This window comes from Chiloscyllium plagiosum, unplaced genomic scaffold, assembly GCF_037043375.1.
Source record: "Chiloscyllium plagiosum isolate Xiang-an unplaced genomic scaffold, Cpla_swu_hap1 HiC_scaffold_30, whole genome shotgun sequence".
In the NCBI taxonomy this organism is placed as follows: domain Eukaryota; kingdom Metazoa; phylum Chordata; class Chondrichthyes; order Orectolobiformes; family Hemiscylliidae; genus Chiloscyllium; species Chiloscyllium plagiosum.
This window is the reverse complement of record NW_028270168.1, coordinates 26,934,780-26,953,264: the sequence shown is the minus strand read 5'-3', so window position 1 is coordinate 26,953,264 and position 18,485 is coordinate 26,934,780. Positions and strand designations below refer to the sequence as shown.

The 18,485-nt window shown below is 38.0% G+C and overlaps 1 protein-coding gene across 3 annotated transcripts in view; it reads right to left on the bottom strand.

Annotated features, from left to right (window-relative positions):
• runx3 (RUNX family transcription factor 3) overlaps positions 1-18,485 on the bottom strand; it is a 154,940-nt gene that overhangs the window by 67,463 nt on the left and 68,992 nt on the right. For 2 of the 3 annotated variants that reach the window (XM_087976833.1, XM_087976834.1), the window contains exon 1: positions 8,584-8,681. The exons of the other annotated variant lie outside the window; for it this stretch is intronic. In XM_087976833.1, coding sequence (XP_087832959.1) covers positions 8,584-8,650 — 67 coding nt within the window. In that variant the 5' untranslated portion in view covers positions 8,651-8,681. Of the gene's footprint in view, positions 1-8,583; positions 8,682-18,485 lie in introns of those variants that run through there. 3 annotated transcript variants of the gene reach the window in all.

Here is an 18,485-nt window from a genome sequence, read left to right as displayed (position 1 = left end):
CAGATTACAATGTGATCTTGATCAGATGAGCCGATGAGCTGAGGAGTGGCAGATGGAGTTTAATTTAGATAATTGTAAGGTGCTGCATTTGGGAAAGCAAATCTTAGCAGGACTTATACAGGACTTATAAGGTCCTAGGGAGTGTTGCTGAACAAGGAGACTTTGAAGTGAAGGTTCATATCTCCTGGAAAGTAGAGTCGCAGGTAGATAGGATAGTGAAGAAGGCATTTGGTATGCTTTTCTTTATTGATCAGAGTGTGGAGTACAGGAGTTGGGATGGCATGTTGCGGCTGTACAGGATGTTCATTAGGCCACTTTTGGAATATTGTGTGCAATTCTATTGGAAGGATGTTGTGAAACTTGAAATGGTTCAGAAATGATTTACAAGGATGTTGCCAGGGTTGGCGGATTTGAACTATCGGGGGAGGCTGAACAGGCTGGGGTTGTTTTCCCTGGAGCATTAGAGGCTGAGAGGTGACCTTATAGAGGTTTACAAAATCGTGAGGGGCATGGATAGGATAAATAGACAAAGTCCAGGTCCAGAGGGCATAGGTTTAAGGTGAGAGGGGAAAGATATAAAAGAGACCTAAGGGGCAACTTTTGCACGCAGAGGGTGGTGCTTGTATGGAATGAGCTGCCAGAGGATGTGGTGGAGACCAGTACAATTGCAACATTTAAAAGGCATCTGGATGGGTATATGAATAAGAAGGGTTTGGATTGAAATGGGCCGGGTGCTGGCAAGTGGGACTAGATTAGGTTGGGATATCTGGTTCAGCATGGATGAGTTGGACTGAAGGGTCTGTCTCTGTGCTGCACATCTCTATCACTATGACTCTATAACTGAAATAAGTTAATCAAAAATTAAACAATATTATTGTTTTATTACAGAGATGTTACTATGTTAGATCTGTTTGGCAAAACCTATTTACTGATATCCAAAGCATGTTTTTAATCAAATATCTACAATGTAAAGACAAGGAGGTCATTTTTTGTTATAGTAGTAGCTACTGAGTGTACTGTTTCCATAACTGTAAAGATAACATATATTAGTTCAATACAATGTAAAATGACTGAAAATGGAACATTTTTAAAAATTAATAGTAGATAAAATATGATCGATGATTAGTTTATATAAGTAACCTTATCACATTGCTGCCTGAGACTTTAACTACAGGACATTTATGTAGTTCCTTTAACACAAATTGTAGTGTTATCAACTCAAATTTGACACTGAGCCATATAGAGGGACATTACGATTTTTGTCAAAAAGCTTGATTAAAATGGCAAGATTTAAGATATGTCTTTAAAAAGAAAAGGGCGCGGAGTGGCAAAATGGTTTAGGAAAGCAAGAGATTATGGCCCAGACAGCTGAAGATTTAGTTGTCAATGGTGGATCTATGAAAATTGAGAATTGAGAAAAGCTCAAAAGAGCAGAATTGGAAAATCTCAGGCAGTTGTAGGGTTAGATAAAGTTCCAGATATAAATATGGAAGAACCATTAGGTCAATTAAAAGCAAGGACATGAATTTTAAAATCAGAAATTGGAAACAAATGCAAGTCAATAAGTACTGATCAGATAGGAGCATAGGAACATTTAGCCTGCCGAGCCTGTTCCACGATTCAATAAGATGATGGCTGACCTGCAGCCTAATTCTATGTATCTGCCTTTGGCCCAAATCCCTGATGCCTTTGCTGAACAAAAAATTATTCTATTTCAGAAAATTAAAATGTACAACTGGTCCAGCAGTGACTGCCATTTGCAGAAGAGAGTTCCAAACATCTACCACTGTGTGAAAGGATAGGAGACAAGAAGGAGGTTCATGGTGTAATTTAGGACATGAGCAGCTGTATTTTGGAGGAGCATGAAGTTTTGGAGGGTGCAAAGTCAATGTGCTAGCTATGGGAGTATTGGAATACTCAAGTCGAAAGTTAACAAAGGCATTACTGTATATTTCTGTGTAGCTGAACTGAAGCAAGGGCACAGAGGACCCAGTTCACAGGTATGGAAGTAAGCCATCTTGGTGATGGGGAGGATATGAGGTCAGAAACAGAACTCAAGTTCAAATATGATGCAACATTTGTAAACAGTCTGCCTGATTCAGTAGTGAAAGAGAAAAGATTTTTTTAGTCAGGAGTGACACTTGCAGAAGGGATTGGAGACTGTAGATTCGGGCTTCGCAATGCTTAAATACGAACATTTCTGTTAATCCAGTACTATTCATGCTCCCTTCAAATCCACAGTCAGTAACCACACAAAAATCCCCAAGTCCTTGTAAACTATCACCTCCCCCCCCCTCCGTCAACCTCCTTGTCATTTCCAAATTCCTGAATGTGCTGTTGACTTCTGAATTTGTGCATAGAACCCTATCTTTGGATCCTTCTGATCAGCACTGAAAACATTCTTGTCAAAAGTTCTTATAAAAGATATCTTCTCTGACAGTGATAAAGGTGAGTGATCATTCCTTACCCTTTTCAATGTATCAACAGTCTTTAGCCTGATTGAATATAATAGTTTACTGCAAATGCTGGTGGAACTGTACTCACCTAGTTTCATTCTCAACTATCCAGTTATAGCCATAGAATCACCTGCAATGGTTTCTCTTCCCCTTCATGCTGCTGGTAACCTCCAAGCACCCAACTTTCACCCCCTTCCACTTATATTCACTTGCTTCTGCTCAGGGACATCAACCAAAAAATTGGCATCAATTTCCACATGTATGCTGATGCTATCAAATGTAATTCACTGCCAATGCCTTCAACCCTCTACTGTCTCTAAATAGTTAAACTGCTGATAAATATCCAGCACTGAATGAGCAGAATTTCCCCTGGATAAATATTATATATAGCAAAACGATTACCTACAACCCATTATCTACGTTTTTTACTTCCCAAATTCCCTGCAGCTATCTGAGGCCAAACCAAATTGCCATATTTGACTTTGAGATGAGCATCTGGTCATAAGTTTGATCAAAAGGCAATGTATTTCCATATCTGTTACATTGTCCGTATATTTCCTGCCTTAGTTATATCTAAACTTAGCTATTCTGATATAGTCAATGGTGGTCTCCCACATTCTACATCCATAGACATGGAGTTCCAAGTTCTGGAATTCCCTCCCCAAATGTCTTAACCTCTCTATGTCTCTTTCCTCCTTTAAGATGCGCCTAATGAACTACCTCATTGACCAAGCTTTGTGAACTAATAGCTTCTCTGTGGCAAAATGCCAAATTTTGTTTGATAATACTCCAGTGAAATGCCCTGAAAGGTTTTATAATGTTAAAAGCATTATATAAATGCAAATTGTAGTTCTTGCTATCAGTTATGGTGTATGTTGAACAAGCAATGTTCGATCATCAGTTCACACTCCACACAAGAATGTTATTGCCATGCTGTCCATTTTGATATTTGCTCTACCCAAAGGGAGTTCTCACTCTCCAAAGTGCAGCAATTGGAAATGTTCAAATCATCACACCACTGACAGCCTTGCTTAAAAGCAAAGATTGAAGCAGATTCAAATGAGCAACAACTGAGATGGCTCCTGTGGGTATCAGCAAACAAAATATAAAGTGGTCGAAATTGAAATCTGCATTAGACAATATACCGCATTGTAGATCCGAGACTAAAGTCAAGTCTTTTGGAGTCAGAGGACAAGCAGCAGAAAGCTGGCTACAGAACAGAGAACAGAGTGTAAGGCTGCAGAAACTGGCAAAAGGTGAGAAGTGATCTTCCACAGGGAACACTGTCTGAATCCTTGTTCCTAAACTTCATAGACAATTTTGATTCATGAGTTGGAAGCATAATTTCAAAATGTGTAGATGACACCAAATTGGGTGATGGGAAGTTGGATTGTAACAAATAAGAGAGGACATTGATATACATGCAGAATAGCAAATTACCTTTTACACTGACAAATGGGGAGGTGGTGTACATTAGTATGATAAATATGGACACAACCTACTCCTTTCAACATAAGAGACTAAGAAGGGTAAAGAAGAAAAGTAAAAGCAGCAACTCTGGTTAACAAGACAGCGAGAATGCGAAGAAAGTCCCAGAATTTATTTCTCAATTAACAGAATCTAAAAAAGAAAGGTTATCTTACTGATGTGGGGTCACAGGCCTGTAGTGTTATTTCTGCTTCTCTTTTCAGTGATGATGCCTGACCTGTTGAGTATTTCTGCATTTTCTGTTTTTATTTCAGATATTTGTGTTTAAATTATCTTGGGCTTGTGCAGAATTTTGGTTCGACAATATTTTGAAAAGTGTGTTCTGTTCAGACCTTTATACTGTAAAAAGTATGTAGAAGCACTGGAGAAGGTGCAAAAATAATTTCCCAGCAGAATCTGGGAGATTGTCTAATATGCTGTAACCTCTTTGATCTGGAATGCTTGGGAGCAATTCATTTCTGGATTTCAGAGTTTTCTGGATTATCGAGTGATATTTAAAGGCCTAACCACGAGTGTTAAAGCTGTCAATATGAATATTTACTAAAAGCTTAAAGAATTGATAAACCATAACAGATTAATAATAAAAGTTAGCTTATTCATACAAATATAGTATCTTGTATGTTTCCATTCCCAATGTATTGTAACTAAATTTTTGCCATGAGTTGCTTGGGTCTGATCAAACATTTCCTACTTCATCTTTATCTCTCAGTGGAGATGAGATGGACTCACAACAGTACAATATTTAAGATACTTGACCACAAACTCTGATTTGTAGTGCCTTTCCTGCATTGTCCTACTTTTGTCTAGCATTTTCAAATACCAGGATAGCCTTAAGTGTAAAGGGTATCCTGTCTTTGAGTTTGGGGTCACCACTGTAGCGTAAACCATTTTTTTTTTTTTGATTGGGATCGCAAGACAATGGAAAATGGATGTGAATTAATTTCTGTGAATGCTTTTGTTAGCAAGATTATAAGAGCAGAAAGTATTTTTGGAAAAATGAACTAAATACATCAGTTCAAAGAAATCTTGTGATGACAGTGAAGTGGCTGGGAGAATCCTTCTCATCTTAATGGATAACATTTTTATTCTTTTGGGCTTATGACCACCAGAGTAAATACATTAAGGTAATTTGTTTAGCTTTGACTGTAGAACAGAAGGTTCATTCTGTTAGTTCAGAAGAATCCAGAATTCAGTTCAGAAAGTGGAATAGTTTCTCTCAGCAGTGGAACCTTGTTTTTTTTTAACAGTTAAGTTCAGGGAAACTAGTCAGCTCAACAGAAGTGGTTTCCAGCCTGAAAAACTTCCAGGCCAGGAGAGTTTGAGTAGAAATCTTCAACTTGGTAGAACTGAGAAAATTTAAACCATCAGTAACAATGGCACTGTGGCTAAGTGGTTAGCCCTTAGGGAGCCAGGTTCAAATCCACCCTTGGGGGACAGTCTGTGTGGAGTTTGCACATTCTCCCTGTGTCTGGGTGGGTTTCCTGTGGGTGCTCCAGTTTCCACTCACAGTCTAAAGATGTGCATGTTAGGTGGATTGGCCATGCTAAATTGCCCCGTAGTGTCCAGTGATGCATAGGCTAGGTGGATTAGCCATAGGAAATGCATGGTTACTGGGATAGGGAAGAGGGGTGGGTCAGTGTGGTTTTGATGGGCCAAATAGCCTGCTTCCACACTGTATGGATTCCTTGAGTATTGTGAAAATTTCATGTCAGTAGACTTAAAAAGGGATTGTTAAAAACTTCTTTACATTTCAAGACAAGAAACTAGAAATTGTCAGTTAAGTAAAGATTTAAAAAGCTGAGATAAGGATAGTATTTGTCTGGGATTGAATTTCCAATGTATGGTGTTTGGAAACAGATTGAAGGTTTCTTTTAACATCTGTGTTAAAACTTTTCTATAGGAAGGAGTTGTACTGTTTGACCTTACTTTGAATATTACAGCTCTATAAGATTGTTGGAAGTTTATTAATGCCTATTTCAAAGATATCCGGAGTCTGCCCATAACAGATACTGTATGCATGAATATGGACAATAACTGGAGGCATGGAGGTGGTATGGGGAATGAGGGGTGATAGGTTGTCTTAAGATTTGGAAGGCATGGTACTATGATGGGGCATTGGATGACATGAAAATATGAGGAAATAGAGGCAATTTGAGAGGGCATAGGATGCAGTGGAATATGAGGTATAATGGCATATGAATAAGTATGAAAGAGAATTAAGTAACATGGGAAACATAAAGGGGCAAGGAGGAGGCATAGAAAGGGTGAGAGGAAGAGCACAGGTGAGGAGAGATAGTTAGGAGCATACAAATGACGCAGAAATTAGGGCTGATATTTTGGCTAACCAAGGGGGTCCTCCATCCAATCTGCCTTGGTATCTGCACTTTATTAGTACCACCTCACGACTCAAAAAACCTGAACACTGCCCATTCGTATCTTCAGGAGATGTTCACATAGATGATATGGCAAAGTTGATAAATTCCAGTTTCTAAACATGGGAAATGGCTTGCATTTCCTGAGCTCAAAGTGAAAATTAAACTCCTTGCGTTTCTGAACATGAGATTTTCAGACTGCAGTAATTACAAAGGCATCAGGAAAAACTGAACGGGGGAGACTCCTTGTTGGAGAAAACAGAAACTGTTGGATGGTGGGATTGGGTCGGGTGTCGTTTAGAAAGTTGTGAAAGAATTAATAAGTTAGTTGTAGAGGAGTATGTCCATTTATGGGGAAGTCCAAAATTAGGGGTCATAAGTGTAAAATCACAATAAATAAATCCAATAAAGAATGCAAATGGTTCTTTACAGAGAGTGATTATAAAATGAAACTTGCTCCCATATAAAGTGGATGAAGTGACTATCTAGGTATAAAGCGTGTCCTGCCTATGCAGGCACTTGCCAGACTGATTCCTGGGATGGCAGGACTGACGTACGAAGACAGTTTGAATTAGTTAGGACTACATTCACTGGAGTTTAGAAGAATAAAAGGTTTATCACAGAAACCTATAATAATCTAGCAAGACTAGACAGACTAAACACAGGAAGGATGGTCCTGATGTCTGGACCATCCAGAACCAGATGTCACAATGTAAGGATTTGGGGCAGGCCATTTAGGACAAAGGTGAGAGGTAATTTCTTCACGCAGAGTGCTAAGTCTGTGGAATTCCCTGTCACAGAAATGCGGATAAGGCCAAAACGTTGAATGTTTTCAAGAAGGAATTAGATATAGTTCTTAGGGTTAAAAGAATCAACGAGTTTGGGGAGAATTCGAGAACAGTGGATGGTCAGCCATGATCATATTGAATGGTGGAGTGGGCTTAAAGAGCTGAATGGCTTACTGTTGTGCTGATATTCGATTTCTCTATGTTTCTATGTCTAAGAGGAAGCTAGTAAAATATATGGGAGAGAAAATAATATAAATATGACATGTAAGTCTGCATTAAATAGGGTGGGAGGAGGATGGTGTGGATCATAAACACCACCTATACCAGTGAGAATGAATAGCTTATTTGTATGCTGTAAATTCTATGTAATGCATTATATTACCTTTATAACAAGTCTAATTTTGTGCCATGAACTTTTGAGTTAAGATTTTATTTTAAGCCTGGAAGCAATTGATGAATCAGTATCATACAAATAATATTATTATCTTCAGAGTGTTTAGGGAAATGTTACTTAATGTGCATTCTGCAATGGAGCAATAGGACTCCCTCAAACCAGGAGAACAGTCTACAATCTGATCCACAGACTGAGTGTAAATCTGGCAACAACTTCCAAGAAAACAGAAAACCCTTTGCATTCAGCTAGTACAGTTTAGACCATCTATAGATCAAAGCTGTCAGCAGTGCAAATTCCACAGTAGAACAATAGGGGTCCTTCACTCCCTCACTATATTCGCAAAGAAGATCCTTTAGAATCGTGGCCTACTTTTGCTTATTTCCTATATTTCTATGTTTGTCTAGTGATATAATAAATGATCTTGTTTAAATACAGAAAACCTTCACTTTATAATATTATTTCATAAGATATTATTGCATATTTCGAATTCTCCCTGCTAGGGGACCTATGACTTTGATGGGTAGAAATAATGAAGAGATCACAGAGAGCAAGGCATAAATTTTGGATTGTGTGCTGGTTGACATTTTCCTGACAAATTCCAAAACTAACAATTAATTATGATTAATAATCTCAGTAGCCTATCTCTGAATTTGAATAACTTGTTTTTCAAGTGGATCTGATTCCATTCTAAGCTTTTTAGATCAAAAATATCAAAAACAGTATAATGCTAAATATTGCTGAATTTGTCTTGGACAATAATGATACAGCTTAAACATGCAGGAATTTGCTTCCTGGTGGGGTGACTCCCAGCAGTATTTGGTAAGCAGAAAATTAAGCCACTTCCAATGTTTTAATACTTTAGAAGTGAGGGCATGTTTTCTAAATCCAGTTCCAAATAATAGTATGTGTGTTATCTAGCTAAATATGAAGCAGACTGTGTTGCTTCAGCTTAATGTTGAAACATACAAAATGGGTGAATGATATATACATATATAATATGCATATATATTAAAATTTAAGATGCATGAATGAACCTGGTGTCTAAACAGAAAGCCAAATGTTGCACCAGCTGGAAAGTTGCTCACCCATGTGCAGTTTCCAGTCATCATTTCCATATCCCTTCAACCATGTTGTTTTCTTCAGAACAAGCATTCCATTCCTTAACTCCACAAGAAAGGCAATCATAAAGTTTGGAACAATGGAACCAGGTCAAACCCAATTCAATGCAGCAAACAAAAACAGGCCACATGCGTGTTCTTTTTTTATTGGACAGTGCAAGTATTCATCTCATGCAAGCCCTGTGTTTACTGCACAGGAATATTTGGCCCAATTCTCCAGGAAAACAGTCAAAGAATGGTGTGCGTGGAGAGCAGTTACACTGCATCCAACAATTTATCACTCAGTGTCTGTCTCCATTGTGTTCATTACAGGTGCAACATTGGAGAGATGCTGTGAGTATCTGTCATGAGGGATTTTGCAAGAACAATAAAAGTACTTCATATAGTATTTTTCCTTCCATGGTTCATACAAAAATAAAACAAAGGAAGCACTGCAAAGTTTTATTTTAATTTATTTGGTGAAGTAGGAAGCGTATTACAGGATTTGGCTTGGCAGTATTGGCAGTACTTGTGGAAAAACAAACTAATTAATGTCAGGAAATGTTTTGCTTTTGTGAATGAAATTCATTTGAAGTACCAGTATATATGCCAGCCTCTGAACATTAAAGACCCCAAAACTGTTTCCCAAACAACAAAATACTTGTTTGCATAAATGATTGCTAACACAGTAATTAAAACAATCATTTGAAAACCTATTGACAGAATTATGAACATCAGGATTAGATTATGGGCATGAGGTAGTGTCTGTTACATTAACATCAATGTATTTATTGATTGATGTTATTAAGCTTGCATAATTATTAATTTAAAAAGGCCATCTTAATGTTGCATTTTCACCTATTCTCTTAATGTGTAACTGAGGTTTTCACTTATTCCCCATATGATCACTGACAACAATGAAAATAAAAATAATGTAACAGATACCCACAAACAATCACTCTTCTCCCTACGTAATGTTTTGTATTCCTAGATATGTTGACTAGAATTACCAGAATCAATGTAAAATATCTACAATCATTCTCAATAATAGTGATCTTCAATGGATTATATACATAGAACAAGTTGACTGGACGGTTGGTTTGTAATAGAAAGTGACACCAATAGTGTTGATTTAATTCCTGCACCAGTTGAGATTCTCATGAAGAACTCTCCTTCTCAACCTCTCCCCTCACTTGAGATGTGGTGATCCTCAAATTAAACCACCGGCAGTCTCATGAGAGAATAGCTCTATGATTTGGTAAGACTGTGATAACTTTACTTACTTTATGTCATGTTGTGCAAATAGTGAATGCTGGCATTTGTGTTCTACACCAGTCTCCTCCAATCTCTTTTCTTCTAATTCTATTTCTGGATAGATTTCCAGATTTTTATCTTCACTGGCTGACTATTAAGTGTTGCTTAGTTAAATGGAAGAGAAAATTTGGGAAAACTGCCTTTGTCATAAGCAGTGTGATTTTTTTATTCCACTAATGTAAATGAAAGAAAATCAGGTGGATTCTTCTATTGGTGTGGTATCATCCCTAACTGTTTTTACTACCAATACTCTACCTGATTGACTTTGCAAAATCATTTCAACAGATATTTTACAAAGACAGCATGGTTTAAATGTATCCCTGTTCTTGGCCTTCCTGAAAAGTAATTCGCTTTAGACAATGGGACTATAAAATATGCCGAAATGCTCTCAGGACTAAACTCTGCTGATTTTTTGCAGAACTTTGAAATTTGATGTCAGATTTTTTTTGGTGGAATAATAATGAATGATATTTTTAAAAGTCTTCGAAGTTCATTAATAATTGCATTCCCTAAATTACAATTTACTCCAGATGATGATGGAAAAAATAAATTATATGGGTAGATTATGCATTTATCATTAGCATCATCCAAGTTGGCACAACAAAGACATGTCATAAATTTGAATTTTATAACCTATGGCCATCACAAACTAATTTATAGCTGATTTGGGGCAGCACAGTGATTCAGTGGCTAGTTCTGCTGCCTCACAGTGCTAGAGGGCTGGGTTTGATTCCACCTTCAGGTGACTATCTGTATGGAGTTTGTACGTTCTCTCCCAACTGTATGGGTTTTCTCCAGGTGTTCCGGTTTCCTCTCATAGTCCAAAGATGTGAGGGTTAAGTGGATTGACCATACTAAATTGCCCATAGTATCAGGGATGTGCAGGCTAAGTGGGTTAGCCATGGTAAATGCAGGGTTACAAGAATGAGATGGGTCCGGTTGGGATGCTCTTTGGACGGCTGGTGTGGACTCGATGGGCTGAATGGCCTGATTCCACACTGTAGGGATTTTATGGAGTGTTTTTTGCATTGCTGTCACTGTAGCAATGGAGGGAGCATTGTGAAATAAGAATGTGTGCTAGCCTACCCCTTGAACCTCTTTCACCATTTAACAACATTGTAGCTGATCTTCTACCTCAGCTGTACTGTTCTGCATTGTCATGCAATATACTTTGATTCTCTTAATCCTCTGAAATGTATCTATCTTTGACTTGATGATAATTGAATATAAAAGGGTAATGGTGAACATGCTTTTGAAAACACAGAGAATGCAAAGATTAATCTGCCATGTTGAAGTGGTGCACATGAGTTATGAGTCCTTCATGTAAAATAACTCATGAAAATTGTCTCCTAAGGAAAACAAAAGCTTTCTTTCTGCCATTGTTGACTAAGTTTTCTGTTGGAAATGTTAATTATTGGCATGTTTGATGACTCTGGTGGGGAGAACCCTAACAATGTAATTAATATGGGTTTTTATAGGAACACAGGAAGAAAAGATACGATTAGCACATGTTTTAAAATTAAATAATAATGGCAGAAATATGATCCTTACATTTAAGACTTCATTTTATTTATTTATATAAATAGTGAAATTTCACTTTTTAAACTTCTCTCCAAACCCTTCATTTAGTTAAATTGTGGAGCCATCATGATCACAGGACTGGAAATGCCTCCACCTCAATTACTTTAGTCACTGGATTTATTTTAGTACTGTGAGTGCACGTCTGGTAGCAACTGTGATATCATGGCTGCAGGAGCCTAGCTGATCGTTACAACACAGTGTAGTGTGATGATTAACCCACACAAATACAACTAATAAGAATATTATTCATAAGAATACACTTTTCAGAGGGTATAATGATCAAATATGGGTGCCTGTGTGCAGATATATGTTCTAAAATCTGGTGTATAAGTCATGTAATTCTGTAAAGCTGGTATATATATCTAGTACATATATAGAAATATAGAAATAGTGCAGTAGTAGGCCATTTGGCCCTTCGAGCCTGCAACACCATTTAATATGATCATTCCGGATCATGCAATGTCAGAATCCCATTCCTGCTTTCTCTCTATAACCCTTGATCCCTTTAGCTGCAAGAATCACGTCCAGCTCCCTAATACAAATACATATATAGAGTTATAACCATAACATATGCACTGCAGATATTGTATGCATTGACTAGTTAATTTCCCATGACAAGATAGGAATCTGTAACAAGCTTGTAACCTTTGCTTGCTAAAAAATATTTGTGCTGAACTAGCTCAGTTTCATACACTTGTTGGTCAATTGCTACTTGCAGAGAAAAGATCTACCAAGACAAATGTACTTGTAGCAACTGATTGCAAACTCCTGAGCCTTGATTTAAATTCAAGGCAAGAGTACAGCATGGCGTCCTCAACTTAACTGCTTGTTGAAAAGCCAGCATCATTATAATTCCTAGCCATCAATAAGAATTGCAGTGGGCGATACAGAGGGAAGAGGGAAATTACACAATGGAGTGTCACTACCAGAGGCCTAGCATTAGGTTAGTAACCGAAGTGTCTGAGTGCATTGCAACTTTGAAAAGGGAAAAGGAAGCTAAAAGGTAGGGATTGAACAAACTGCTCAAAGTCCATCCATTAAAATGGTGTGTGAACAAAGTTGGAGAGAGAATTATTAATGGCATAGTATCACAATTAGAAAATCCTGCAAGCATCATTCTCACGGGGGTGGAAATGCTGGCTCTCCAACTTATAAGGAATCAAGAATTGCTGTTTATAAGTTTCAGGTGCTGCATCAGAGAAAACTAATACTATAGGAACCAGAACCCTTGTTTTGGTTCTGTAATGAAGTGTGACAAACTAAAATATTATCTTTTAGATATTGTGGCATGTGTACTAAATGTCAAGCTTGAAGTGATAATAGATTGTACCATTGCACAACACAGAAGCAGGCTATTCTTTTTCCTCCAAGTATCCAGTTCTCTTTTTAAGTCATTGAATCAGAATCCATTCACTTTGGGCAATGTTTTAAACATAGCCAGAGATGCTCACAGCCCAAGAATTAACTTAAAAATTCCAAATACTAATCTCTTACTGTGTTAAATAATCCTTATTGTTAGATCTTAGTTTTATTGTCAATAGTCTTAAAAGTGTGCCCTCTAGTTACTGATTCCTCAGCCATTGCTCTATTTACACCATCCAAACCCTTCACAATTTTAACCCACTTTATCAAATCTTCTCTTTGATTTACCTGATGCAAGAAGAACAATGCCAGCTGTCCCTGTTTATCTATATACATTGAATTCCACATGGCAGAACAATTTTATAAAGCTCTCCTGTATTCTCTCCAAAGATTTCAGATCCATCTCAAAGTGTTGTGGCCAGAATTATATACAATACTTCAGCTTGAGTAGGATTTGTGTTTTCTATAGGTTTAGCATTTGTGAAATGCTATGGTTTACAATATGAAAACCAATCAAGGGCTTTATAGTTGTCACTCCTTCCACTTTTATTAGTATCTGTGAACTATGACTCACTGGTACGTATCACTAACTTTTCTAGTTTTAATCAGCAGGCAGTCTGTGAAGCACTAAAACATGTCAAACACACGCAGAGCCGAAGCCTTTGCCCCAGTGTCTATGCATGTGTGTTCTGAAAAGGCCAACAGAGTTTTATAAACATCAAGGATTGTCTAATGTCTTTTTCAGATACAATTAGTTTTCATGAGAAGAGAGCTGAGTGGTTGCCCTTTGAACAGTAAGACCTCGATCTTTCTTCTACTGTGGTTAGAATGGAACGCAGTTTTGAACTTGCTTCCCAAAGCACAAACCGCAGGGTACATAGATCATTTTCCTCTGAAATCATTTTTGCAAAAGAAACCCTAGAATTTACAAATGTTGCTCTCAATGTTGACTACGGTATGAACAGTTGCTGATTTCATTATTTCCCTAACCCCCCCATAGTGTCCTACAGTTGGTAGTTTAAGACATTCTCATAATATGAGGTGAATTTTGGCTGAGAAAGAGCTGTTTATAATTTGAATTCCATTTCATAGGAATGGCTCAAGCTGAGTCAGGAATAAACTTGGATTTTGTTAAAATATATGTTTAAGTTGGATCATGCCAGGGTTCTGCTCATTATATATATATTTAAAAGTTTAATTTCACTGCAGTGATCCAGTTGCAGTCCTCTATTGATCATGTGATTGGTACCACTCACCTGGCTACCTTAGAGTCCGTGCAACATGAATTCATTGATTATACTGGCACAGATCTAAGATAACTGCAAAAATCACACCAGTAACAACATTTAAAAAGTATTACATTGGCTGTAAAGAACTTCAGGACATTTGGTTGCTGCAAAACACATGATTAAATGCAAATCTATCTTTTTTTAACAAGTGTGGGGATTCTACAAGCCAAAACTAAAATTGCATACGCTATGAAAAAAGTTGATCGTTCCAGGGGTAAGTGAGCTGGGTGGTGTTATTGCTAAACTATAAATTAAGTAGGTCCCAGGTTTGATTGCTGGCCTGTTCTGAGTTAGCTGATCCTAGCTCTAAAATGGTGGTCCATTCAAAGGGTTTCGGTTTTGAGTGCTGGACAGTCTCACACAGTCTATTGTTCCTATCAGTATCCTATGCAAGTCGGAGATGGAATTGCTCTCACCACAGAGTCATATCCTGATAACAACTTTCTTGTTGCAGAATATGGATGTAGTTGCTAGTGACTGTGAACAGGCTTAGGTTATACTATGATTTCCTCTCTATTCAAGTAAGATACACAAACCTAATGATCTAGACTGATGTGTAAAGATTTGTCATTTCAATCAAAAAATTTGTAATTAGTCACATTTCAGGAGAGGAGAAGAAAATTTGAAGTTGGTGGCAACGAGTAAATTAGCAGTAGAGAATAAAAATTAATCATCATTAACAGAAAATTTAAAAATATTTTGGACTCAGATAAAATAATGTATATAAATCATATGAACAGTTTGTCATATATTCACTTTATTAGTTAATATCCTAAAACTTTATCTGCTAACGACTATTTTCTCCTGAAGTAAAGGAGGTGGGATGTTATGCTAAGGATGTAAAGGATGTTGGTGTGGCTTATTTTGGAGTGTTGTGTCCATTTCTGGTCAGAAGTCACACAACGCCTAGTTATTGTCAAACACGTTTATTTGAAATTACAAGCTTTTGGAGTGCTGCTCCTTCGTCAGGTGAATGGTCAGGTCGCTTCACCTGACAAATCTCTGAAAGCTTATGATTTGAAATTAACTTGTATGACAAGTTATTTTATTTGCAAAGGACTAACAGAAATGAACTACATCAGTCCTCTTTGGTGTCGAGTGACTTCAACTTTGTACATCCCAGTCCAACATTGGTGCCCACACATCGTGTTATAGGAAGGATATTAGTAAGCTGGAGAGGATTCAGAAATGATTTACCAGGATGTTGCTGGGAAGGGACGGTTTGAGTTATGGGGAGAAGCTGGATTGGGTGGGATTTTTGTCACTGGAGCTTAGGAGGTTGAGGGGTGACCTTATAGAGGTTTATACATAAGGTAAATGGCAAGTGTTTTTTCCATAGGGTAGTTTTTTTAATAGAGTGTGGTTTGTGTGTAGAATGAACTTTCAGAAGAAGTGATGGATGTGAGTAGGGTTACAATGTTTAAAAGACATTGTGCTCAGTGGCTAGCACTGCTGCCTCACAGCGCCAGGGACCCAAGTTTGATTCCAGCCTCGGGCGACTGCCTGTATGGAATTTGCATATTCTCCCTGTGTCTGCGTGGGTTTCCTCTGGGTGCTCCGGTTTCCTCCCACAATCCAAAGTTGTGCAGGTTAGGTGAATTGGCCATGCTAAATTGCTCATAGTGTTCAGGGATGTATAGGCCATGTGCATTAGTCAGGGGAAATGTAAAGTAATGGGGGTAGGGGAATAGGTCCGAGTGGGATACTCTTTGGAGGGTTGGAGTGGACTTGTTGGGCCAAATGGTCTGTTTCCACACTGTAGGAAATTTATGAAACATTTAGATATGTACATGAATGAGAAATGTTTGGAGGGATAAGAGCCAAGCACAGGCAAATAGAACTAATTTAGTTTGGAATTATGGTCTACATGGACAGTTGGACCGAAGGGTGTGTTTCTGTGCTATATGATTCTATGATTTTAAATGTTCACCTTTTCATTCTCCCACCAAAAACTTGCCATTGTTCAGCTTCTTATTCTCTAAACAGCAGCAAAGGTGGGCCAGTAAATCTCTTAAAAGCCCTGTTAAATCAAACAGAAACTTAACTATGCACTGTCAGTATTTCTGTTTCCCGTAACAACCAGATTTTGATATCATCAGCAGTGTCTGTCTGCAAATTTAACCAGATTGTTTTTATCTATTATTCTTTCATGTGATATAGGCGTTATTGGCAGGACCAGTGTAGGTTGTCTATCCTTAGTTGCCTTTGAAACTGAGGGTTTGCTTGTCCTTTCAGAGTCAATCACATTGCTTTGGGTGTGGAAGCATGTTCAGGCTGCACCAGAGACCAAAAGAGGACTGATGTAGTTCATTTCTGTTAGTCCTTTGCAAATAAAATAACTTGTCATACAATTACAGATAAAAAGATCGGAGAACAATACAAAAAATAAATGAATGAAGAAGTTACACTCATGTTGGCCTCAACAGGAGATTATGTGGTGGCGTGATACTGTTGTATTGGGAGGTTGGGGGATGTATGCTGGATCCCATAGTTTTAAATATATAACACACATCAAACAACCATGGTTTATGGCTAGTGTTAGGAGGTTCTCACCCACTCAACAAAATTCCTTGACAGGCAAAGAGACTTTGTGAAGAAGATGTGGCTTGATCTCAACAGATGAAATAAATTGTGGGCAGAAAACAGTCTACTCATTTCCTCTCTTGACAGGAAGAGCTTGCGTGGAGGAAGATTCCCTCCTGATAGAAGGAGGTGGAACAGAAGAAATTGCAAATCACAGATCTTCACAGGAGAACTCTGCAAATTATCTTCTTGCATGTAACCATTAACCTTGAATATAGATGAGGATTTAGAATTTGGAATGGGGATGAATTTATTGATAATTTATTGTAGTAAAAAAAACCTCCTCCCCGAAATATATAATGCAGATGTATCTGTATTTGTGGATAATATATTTGCTATAGCATTAATAATACCATTCAAAGTGGAAATAATTTCTTTCATTTAATATTACATCAAAAGTATTCATAGTTTGCATAGCACCTGATACTGTCCAGATCTGCTCAGTATATATGTGGCGAGGTCTTATGGAGCAGTCAGTTATGGCCCTACATGAGTCTGACATTCTAGTTTCAATTCCTTCCTTTGTCTCATTACTGGAAAAACTGGCCCACCCTAGACTGATGTCTCAACAGCACCCAACTCAGTAACCTCCAGACTGGTTGCATTTGACTTGCCAGACTGACAATCTCCTGAATTGGAAATAGATAAACGTCAATCAGACCAAGCCACATCTTTTTCACATAGTCTCTTGACTGTCTGTGGCAATACCCTCTGATTGTCTGTCGTCATCCTTGACCCCACTAAGGACTACTCTCCTTGGACTTTCAGAATCAGCCATTTGCTTGAAGCACATGAAGTATGTTTGCTGTGTAGACTGCTGCTATAAACCTCAGGTGTAATGTTGACAAAGCAGAATGTTGACACATGCACTGACATCTCCATCGCCTTGACTGTCCAGTTCTCCCCATATTAACAAGTTGACTGTCTCTCTCTCTCTCATTCTTACCATGCTAAGAAGCGTGGCTGGAAGCCAGTATATTAACTCTGAAGACTGTGTACTAATGAGCAAAATAGAGGCTGACAGCACCAAGGAAGCACAAAATGAGTGAGTGCTAAGAAAGCAAATTAATAGCCAGAAGATACAACCTGTGCAGATGCTTGAAATGCATGTACATTCCTGTGTACAGGTGACCTGGCAAAAATATGCAATCTATTAGCTGCAAGTGGAAGACCGAAATGGTGTGCGAGTCGGTCCGATCTGGTCAGGCTGGTGGATTTGGCCATGCCAACTTGCGAGGATGAAGGATGGAGGAGGATGTTGTCAATGGAGCATGCAGGAATACTGTGGTGGAGATAGAGTTGGATGAAGACTGGGACAAGCACCAGGTACCTGCTCTGCTTGCACATTGGGAACTTGCTCTGTCTACTTTCTTGCGAAGGAAGAGAGAACTGTAAGCAACATTTGAATAAGGCAAATTGGACCACTGATGATGCACAAACACATGGAAATGAGATAGTCACTGCTCAATAATGGGATTCTGGAATCACCATTTAAAGCTTAAGGGGTAAAACAGAAAAAAAATGTTCTTGACATTGAGACTCTTATTTTTTAACTTTAACTCAATTGTACCAAATCTTTGGCTGTTACCCATGCCTCACCAGCGATGGGAAGGTGCAGCCCAGAGTTAGAACTTTGATCTGTTGAATCTCCTTCATAACTTCATAACAACCCCAAAATAAACGTTAATAAATAAATCAATCAATTACTGATAAACATTTTCTATGTAACATGGATTTCTGTGTTGCAAGATGTCATGCTCT